General features: G+C 46.9%; 1 protein-coding gene across 1 annotated transcript in view; it reads left to right on the forward strand.

Annotated features, from left to right (window-relative positions):
* dlgap3 (discs, large (Drosophila) homolog-associated protein 3) overlaps window positions 1-9,472 on the forward strand; it is a 55,182-nt gene extending 45,710 nt beyond the window's left edge. Inside the window, exons 9-12 of the mRNA XM_065020125.1 lie at window positions 4,804-5,122; window positions 5,335-5,426; window positions 7,307-7,453; window positions 8,283-9,472. Of these exons, the coding sequence (XP_064876197.1) occupies window positions 4,804-5,122; window positions 5,335-5,426; window positions 7,307-7,453; window positions 8,283-8,606 (882 nt within the window). The 3' untranslated portion in view covers window positions 8,607-9,472. The remainder of the gene's footprint in view (window positions 1-4,803; window positions 5,123-5,334; window positions 5,427-7,306; window positions 7,454-8,282) is intronic.
* The last annotated feature ends 295 nt before the right edge of the window (window positions 9,473-9,767 follow it).

A 9,767-nucleotide genomic window follows, 5' to 3' on the forward strand; every position in this document is an offset into this window, starting at 1 on the left:
CACTCCTCTACACTCTAACCACTAGGCTACCTGCCGCCTCTACACTCTAACCACTAGGCTACCTGCCGCCTCTACGCTCTAACCACTAGGCTACCTGCCGCCTCTACGCTCTAACCACGAGGATACCTGCCGCCTCTACGCTCTAACCACGAGGATACCTGCCTCCTCTATGCTCTAACCACTAGGCTACCTGCCGCCTCTACGCTCTAACCACGAGGATACCTGCCGCCTCTACTCTCTAACCACGAGGATACCTGCCTCCTCTACGCTCTAACCACTAGGCTACCTGCCGCCTCTACACTCTAAACACTAGGCTACCTGCCGCCTCTACACTCTAACCACTAGGCTACCTGCCGCCTCTACGCTCTAACCACGAGGATACCTGCCGCCTCTACGCTCTAACCACGAGGATACCTGCCTCCTCTACGCTCTAACCACTAGGCTACCTGCCGCCTCTACACTCTAACCACTAGGCTACCTGCCGCCTCTACGCTCTAACCACGAGGATACCTGCCGCCTCTACGCTCTAACCACTAGGATACCTGCCGCCTCTACGCTCTAACCACGAGGATACCTGCCGCCTCTACGCTCTAACCACGAGGATACCTGCCACCTCTACGCTCTAACCACTAGGATACCTGCCGCCTCTACGCTCTAACCACTAGGCTACCTGCCGCCTCTACACTCTAACCACTAGGCTACCTGCCGCCTCCACGCTCTAACCACGAGGATACCTGCCTCCTCTACACTCTAACCACTAGGATACCTGCCTCCTCTACGCTCTAACCACTAGGCTACCTGCCGCCTCTACACTCTAACCACTAGGCTACCTGCCGCCTCTACGCTCTAACCACGAGGATACCTGCCGCCTCTACGCTCTAACCACGAGGATACCTGCCGCCTCTACGCTCTAACCACGAGGATACCTGCCGCCTCTACGCTCTAACCACGAGGATACCTGCCGCCTCTACGCTCTAACCACGAGGATACCTGCCGCCTCTACACTCTAACCACTAGGATACCTGCCGCCTCTACGCTCTAACCACTAGGATACTTGCCGCCTCTACACTCTAACCACTAGGATACCTGCCGCCTCTACGCTCTAACCACTAGGATACCTGCCACCTCTACATTCTAACCACTAGGATACCTGCCTCTTCTACACTCTAACCACCAGGATACCTGCCTCCTCTACACTAAACGACTAGGATACCTGCTGCCTCTACGCTCTAACCACTAGGATACCTGCCGCCTCTACGCTCTAACCACTAGGCTACCTGCCTCCTCTACACTCTAACCACTAGGCTACCTGCCACCTCTATACACTAACCACTAGGCTACCTGCCTCCTCTACATTCTAACCACTAGGATACCTGCCGCCTCTACGCTCTAACCACTAGGATACCTGCCGCCTCTACGCTCTAACCACTAGGATACCTGCCGCCTCTACGCTCTAACCACTAGGATACCTGCCTCATCTACACTCTAACCACTAGGATACCTGCCTCCTCTACACTCTAACCACTAGGATACCTGCCTCCTCTACACTCTAACCACTAGGATACCTGCCGCCTCTACACTCTAACCACTAGGATACCTGCCTCCTCTACGCTCTAACCACTAGGCTTCCTGCCTCCTCTACACTCTAACCACTAGTCTACCTGCCGCCTCTACACGCTAACCACTAGGCTACCTGCCTCCTCTACACTCTACTGGCCAGCTCCTGATTGGTTGAGTTAGTATGTTGCTCCTGATTGGTTAAGAGTTAGTATGTTGCTCCTGATTGGTATGTTGCTCCTGATTGGTTAAGAGTTAGTATGTTGTTTAACAGCCTGTTGCGGAGCTCCCTCACTTTTTTCTAATGTTCAATACACCAGGGTGCATGGTAAAATTATTTCTGGAATTCTGATTAATTGGTTGTATATTATATTTAGGCCTAATTACCACTCAAATTAAATTAAAAGAATAACAAACTAAATCAATATTCAAGTCACCCCAAAAAATAACCCCCATGAAGATGTTGCCGGTATCTAATAGTCCTATTATAGTATAAATATAGGATAAATATAGTATAAATATAGTATAAATATAGTATAAATAGTCTAATAGTAATAATTGGGTTTTCGTAGAAATAGACGATGGTCACTTCTCACAATGGTGCTGGTTTTAGTAAAGTTAGATCAATGCTGAATCAATGTCTCGGCAAAATCACGTAATTATTAATTTAGTACTGTACATAGCATATGGTGCATTCAGAAAGAATCTGGGAAAGGGTACCAAAAAATGTCTGCAGCATTGAAGGTACCCAAGAACACAGTGGCCTCCATCATTCTTAAATGGAACCACTAAGACTCTTCCTAGAGCTGGCCGCCCGGCCAAACTGAGCAATCGGGGGAGAAGGGCCCTTGGTCAGGGAGGTGACTAAGAAACCTGATGGTCACTCTGTCAGAGCTCCAGCGTTCCTCTGTGGAGGTGGGAGAACCTTATAGAAGGACAACCATCTCTGCAGCACTACAGCAATCAGACCTTTATGGTAGGGTGACCAGATGGAAGGCACTCCTCAGTAAAAAACACTTGACAGCTCGCTTGGAGTTTTCCAAAAGGCACCTAAAGTACTCAGACCATGAGAAACAAGATTCTCTGGTCTGATGAAACCAAGATTGAACTCTTTGGCCTGAATGCCAAGTGTCACGTCTGGAGGAAACCTGGCACCATCCCTACGGTGAAGCACGGTGGTGGCAGCATCATGCTGTGGGGATGTTTTTCAGCGGCAGGGACTGGGAGACTAGTCAGGATGGAGGGAAAGATGAACAGAGCAAAGTACAGAGAGATCCTTGATGAAAACCTGCTCCAGAGCGCCCAGGACCTCAGACTGGGGCGAAGGTTCACCTTCCAACAGGACAACGACCCTAAGCACACAGCCAAGACAACGCAGGAGTGGCTTCAGGACAAGTCTCTGAATGTCCTTGAGTGGCCCCGCCAGAACCCGGACTTGAACCTGATCGAACATCTCTGGAGAGACCTGAAAATAGCTGTGCAGCGACGGTCCCCGTCCAATCTGACAGAGCTTTAGAGGATCTGCAGATAATAATGGGAGAAACTCCCCAAATACAGGTGTGTCAAGCTTGTATTGACATACCCAAGAACACTCTGTGCTTTAAGTACTGAGTAAAGGGTCTGAATAGGTATGTAAATGTGATATTTCAGGGGGGAGGTTTTATGTCCAAAAATGTCTAGAAACCTGTTTTTGCTTTGTCCCTCTTGGTTATTGTGTGTAGATTGATGAGGGAAACAAACTATTTAATTATTTTTAGAATAAGGCTTTAACGTAACAAAAGGTGGAAAAAGTCAAGGGGTCTGAATACTTTCAGAATGTACTGTATAGGTCTACTGTATGATACGGTAGTGGTACTGTACAGACCTACTGTAGCATACTGTATGATACTGTAGTGGTACTGTACAGACCTACTGTAGCATACTGTATGATACTGTAGTGGTACTGTATAGGTCTACTGTATGATACTGTAGTGGTACTGTACAGACCTACTGTAGCATACTGTAGGATGCTGTAGTGGTACTGTACAGACCTACTGTAGCATACTGTATGATACTGTAGTGGTACTGTACAGACCTACTGTAGCATACTGTAGGATGCTGTAGTGGTACTGTACAGACCTACTGTAGCATACTGTAGGATACTGTAGTGGTACTGTACAGACCTACTGTAGTATACTGTAGGATCCTGTAGTGGTACTGTACAGACCTACTGTAGCATACTGTATGATACTGTAGTGGTACTGTATAGGTCTACTGTATGATACTGTAGTGGTACTGTACAGACCTACTGTAGCATACTGTATGATACTGTAGTGGTACTGTACAGACCTACTGTAGCATACTGTATGATACTGTAGTGGTACTGTACAGACCTACTGTAGCATACTGTATGATACTGTAGTGGTACTGTACAGACCTACTGTAGCATACTGTAGGATCCTGTAGTGGTACTGTACAGACCTACTGTAGCATACTGTAGCATACAATACTTATTTTCCACCATAATTTGCAAATAAATTCATTAAAAATCCTACAATGTGATTTTCTGGATTTTTTTTCTCATTTTGTCTGTCATAGTTGAAGTGTACCTATGATGAAAATTACAGGCCTCTCTCATCTTTTTAAGTGGGAGAACTTGCACAGTTGGTGGCTGACTAAATACTTTTTTGCCCCACTGTATAAAGCCTATAACGTATAATGAAGGAGATGGATCATTTGATTGAGACCACACTAGGCACACTTGATATTGTGCGCTCAGCAGATAACCAGGGATGAGGGGCAGCACAAGGCACACATCCAGATACTATAATAAAGAAATCATTCTCTAAACCTTGAGCAATATGACATTTAATTGATTACAAATTACATGATCCTCCCTTGGACTCAATAGAAAAATATATACTAACCCCCCCCCCACCCCCCCTGACTGAAATTGAAAAAGCATGACGCTCCCCCATTTTTCTCTGGGTAACTGTTGTGTAAATTTCCCATCTCTCCCTAACTTGACTTACTTTGACTTTAAACCCTTTCATTTGCTCTGGTTCTGTGTTGAATTGTTTTTGTTGTTGTTGTTGTTGTTGTTGAGCTAAGCCTTTAGCATTTAGCCTTTAGCCTTTAGCATTTAGCCTTTAGCATTTAGCCTTTAGCCTTTAGCATTTAGCCTTTAGCATTTAGCCTTTAGCCTTTAGCATTTAGCCTTTAGCCTCCCCATCAGCGTAACTGGTTGTTGCTACTGGTTTTCTCTAGGTTCACACCCAGGGCCAGTGGGCCTACAGAGAAGACTATGTCCAGGATGGTTACGCTACAGACCCCCACCAGATCCCCCCGCTGCCCCCGCGGGCCCACTCCCCTCTACCCCTCGCTGCGGACCGTGGTGGCTGGATAGGCACACCCCAGCCCTCACTGGAGGGGGGTCTCCGTAGTCTACCTGATTCCGGTCGCGCCTCGCCCTGTCCGAGAGACGGAGAGTTCTTCCTACGCCTCCTTCAGACGGAGGTGGAGAGGATGGAGGGATGGTGTCAGAACATGGAGAGAGAGGCGGAGGAGAACGAGCTGCCGGAGGAGGGTGAGGAAAGGGGGAGGAAAGGGGGAGAGAGGGGTGAGATGTTGGATGAGTGCTGGGGGGGTTGTCAGAAAGAGCAGGAAGTAAGTTATAGGAAAGATGGTTTGAGCCTTAGCTCACAAGTTTCACACGTTGGACTCTCTACTTCCTGTGTCCTGACTTCCCCCCGTCTTTCTGTTGCCTTACATCCTGTTTCCTGTGTGTTTCCTGTCCAGTTCTGGAGCTGATCCGTAACGCGGTGGGCAGTGCCCAGATGCTCATGACCCAGAAGGTCCAGCAGTTCTTCCGTCTGTGCCAGCAAAGCGTGGTGAGTGGTTGTTACTGTGTGTGTGTGTGTGTGTGTGTGTGTGTGTGTGTGTGTGTGTGTGTGTGTGTGTGTGTGTGTGTGTGTGTGTGTGTGTGTGTGTGTGTGTGTGTGTGTGGTTTCACTATCCTTGTGGGACAAACATTTTTTTGACAATGTGGGGACATTTCACCTGTCCCCTCAAGGAAAAAGGCTATTTTAGGTTTGGGTTTTGGGTTACAATTAGGGTTAGGATTAGGATTAGAGGTTAGGGTTAGGATTAGGGTTAGGATTAGAGGTTAGGATTAGAGGTTAGGGTTAGGGTTAGGATTAGAGGTTAGGATTAGGGTTAGGATTAGGGGTTAGGATTAGGGTTAGGATTAGAGGTTAGGATTAGAGGTTAGGTTTAGGGTTAGGATTAGAGGTTAGGGTTAGAGGTTAGGTTTAGGGTTAGGATTAGAGGTTAGGGTTAGGTTCAGGGATAGAATTAGAAGTTAGGTTTCGATTTAGGTTTAAGGTTAAAGTTGGGGTTTGGTTAGGGTTTGGTTAGGGTTTGGTTAGGGTTTGGTTTGGTTAGGGTTTGGGGTTTGGTTAGGGTTTGGTTAGGGTTTGGTTAGGGTTTGGTTGGGGTTTGGTTAGGGTTTGGTTAGGGTTTGGTTAGGGTTTGGTTGGGGTTTGGTTAGGGTTTTGTTGGGGTTTGGTTAACGGTTAGGGAAAATAGGATTTTGATTGGGAATACATGTTTTGGTCCCCATCAACCAATATTAATGAGCCCTGGCTACAGATAGTAAAAAATATTAATGAGCAAAGGCATATCTACAAATATTAATGAGCCCTGTGTGTGTTTATTTGTGTTCTCTTCTATCTTTTGTCAACCAATATTAATGAGCCCTGGCTACAGTATGGGCATATCTACAAATATTAATGAGCCCTGGCTACAGTATGGGCATATCTACAAATATTAATGAGCCCTGGCTACAGTATGGGCATATCTACAAATATTAATGAGCCCTGGCTACAGTATGGGCATATCTACAAATATGAGTGTGTCCTAGCTATGGGGATAATGTATCTACAAATATGAGTGAGTCCTAGCTATGGGGATAATGTATCTACAAATATGAGTGAGTCTAGCTATGGGGATAATGTATCTACAAATATGAGTGAGTCTTAGCTATGGGGATAATGTAACTACAAATATGAGTGTGTCCTAGCTATGGGGATAATGTAACTACAAATATGAGTGAGTGGGGATAATGTATCTACAAATAGCTAGCTATGGGGATAATGTATCTACAAATATGAGTGTGTCCAAATAGCTATGGGGATAATGTATCTACAAATATGAGTGAGTCCTAGCTATGGGGATAATGTATCTACAAAATGTATGAGTGAGTCCTTAGGGGATAATGTATCAAAATGAGGAGTCTTATAATGTAACTACAAATATGAGTGAGTCTTAGCTATGGGGATAATGTATCTACAAATATGAGTGAGTCTTAGCTATGGGGATAATGTATCTACAAATATGAGTGAGTCCTAGCTATGGGGATAATGTATCTACAAATATGAGTGAGTCTTAGCTATGGGGATAATGTAACTACAAATATGAGTGAGTCCTAGCTTTGGGGATAATGTAACTACAAATATGAGTGTGTCCTAGCTATGGGGATAATGTAACTACAAATATGAGTGAGTCCAACCTATGGGGATAATGTATCTACCAATATGAATAAAACCTAGCTATGGGGATAATGTATCTACCAATATGAATAAACCCTAGCTATGGGGATAATGTAGCTATGGGGATTTATTCTACAGTTTTCTCGTGATCGGTTCTCATGATCCCTACCTCCACTTATGTATTCTTTGCCCCTCCACCCCTCCACCCTCCACCCCTCCAGGACCCGTCGGCGTACCCCCAGCCCACCTCTCAGGACCTGTCCGGGCTCTGGGACCTGCTCCAGCTCAACGTGGAAGACGTCAAGGGCAAGTTCCAGCACCTCCAGAGGCTCAAGGACTCCGGCTGGAGGCTTCCCCCAGACAAGAAAGTGAGAGCCGGGGTCCACTGCCCTGTTGCCCCCTGACCTTTGGTCATTCCCCAGAGCCAAGATGGCAGTGTGTCGGAGAGTGGCACAGATGGTTCTGCTGCCTCCAAGCCCTGGCTATGAAACTACACAACATCAAGAGGGGGGAGAAGCCTTAAGCTTTTAAAGTTTTTGTGTTAGTTCTGATTGCCAAAAATTAGCTGAGCCCATCTTAACTAAAATGACTGAGTGCTGTTTCAAAGCTTTATGACAATAGTGTTGATATCTTGTTTTGGAAAAGACAGGAAGAACAAAACTCACAGTAGCAACTGGCATCTATTAACAAGTGCTAACAATTCCTACCTCCTTTCCTTCCTCTCTTTTTTCACATACTGATCCATATTGGTGTCTTTTTTTTGGTTGGGAATATTCTGCACTCCTTTCTGCTACGTCTATTCTCCTTTTGTATTGTTTCATGGTTGTCTTTTTTATGTTGGTTTTGTATTTCACATCTCATTATACATCTGTCCCCCCCCACCCCTACAATCTTCTATTTGGCCTTCATCCTCCTCTCATGTTCTACCTTAAACCTTCTCTCATTCTCCCATGATCCTGCTCATCCTTCCATAATGTCCACCACATCCCACTGACTCTATCATCCTTCCATTATGTCCACCACATCCCACTGACTCTATCATCCAACTTTACCAACCACACAATTCCTCCTCCCGTCACCCCCCCCCTTCCCCACATCCCTCCTCCCGTCACCCTCACCCCCCCTCCCTCATCCCCCACCCCTCATCCCCCCTCCCCTCATCCCCCCCATTACCTCTCCTCCCGTCATTCCCCTCAGGATGACAAGAAGCTTCCTCCCCCACTACCAAAGAAGCCAGCTGGGGGGGTGAGCGGCAGTCTCCGTGCCGACAGCGTCAGCGACCTCTCAGTGGAACGAGGGGTAGGAGGAGGCGGAGGGGTGCTGGTGATGCCCCGTAGCGGGGGTGTGGGACGGGCCGTGCCTGTCCGGGAGAAGTCCTTAGACCTGGGGGACAGACAGAGGACGGAAGCACGCAGGAGACTGCTCCAGACCAAGAGGTCCTCTTCCTTCAGACAGAACTCAGCCACGGAGAGCGCAGACAGCATCGAGATCTACATCCCAGAGGCTCAGACCCGGCTCTGAACATGGAGATACAGCCCTTTTTCCCAGAGGCTCAGACCCGGCTCTGAACATGGAGATACAGCCCTTTATCCCAGTGAACAGAACCGACTCTGAACATGGAGATACAGCCCTTTATCCCAGTGAACAGATCCGACTCGGACCCGACTTAGACCAACTACAAGGGTGGAGATTTACAACCCGAGGCTCCGACACTGAACATGGACATATAAGGAGACCCTTATCAGACTTCTATCCTACCCTACAAGAACTTGAGATCAACAGATCTGACTATGAACACTGGGACCGTCTAAACGTGGCCCTATAACCTCCTATCTGACCACTAGACTACCCTAGATCAACAACAACCCTTCCCAAGTCCCATACACTGAACCCCCTCTATGACGATGTTGACCAGGGGTGGGCAACTCCAGTCCTCCAGGACACGATTGGTTTCACACTTTTTCTCCATCCCTAGAAAACACAGCTGATGAATCAAATGTCATTCTAAACCGAAGATCACGATTTGGTGATTATTGAAGTTAGGTTTGTTAGCTGGGGCAAAACTGTGACACCAATCAGACACACCCGAGGATTGGAATTACTCACCCCTGATATAGAGCCATACCAAATGTCTCATCCCTTCAGTTCTGACCTGCATCTCTCTGCGTATACTGACTCTCTCTCAAGCCTTCGCTGCTGGGGATGCTGGGTCCCATCATCATGCCATTCCAGGACATGGCAAGAGAAGGAGGAGTGAACACGGGCGACAGCGGCCATTTTGTGGAATCTGGAGCCAAAATGGAGGCTACAGGATCATAGTTGGCTCCACTCGCATTTCTTCTCATCTTTTTTTGTCAGAAATAAAATGGAGAGATGGAGGGTTTTGTTTTAATTCGGGGGGTATAGAGTTATAGAAAGAAGTATCACTCTTGTTAAGTCAGTGGAATGTGTAGACAAGCAGCAGTAGCATGTGTGCGCTTACCTTTTCACCTAGCGTAGCCTAGCTTGGTTTAGCCTAACATCCATCCTCAAAGGAAATAAGGGCTTCCCCGGGACAAACCTCAACCACTCCTGTGGGCAAAGAGCAGATGATATCTCAAAATGGATGCTCAGCTCAACATCACACAAGGCTCTAAGGTATTCTCAATATACTCAAACTAACTACTGTTCAACACCATTTGG

This window comes from Oncorhynchus nerka, linkage group LG7 (assembly GCF_034236695.1).
Source record: "Oncorhynchus nerka isolate Pitt River linkage group LG7, Oner_Uvic_2.0, whole genome shotgun sequence".
Lineage (NCBI taxonomy): Eukaryota > Metazoa > Chordata > Actinopteri > Salmoniformes > Salmonidae > Oncorhynchus > Oncorhynchus nerka.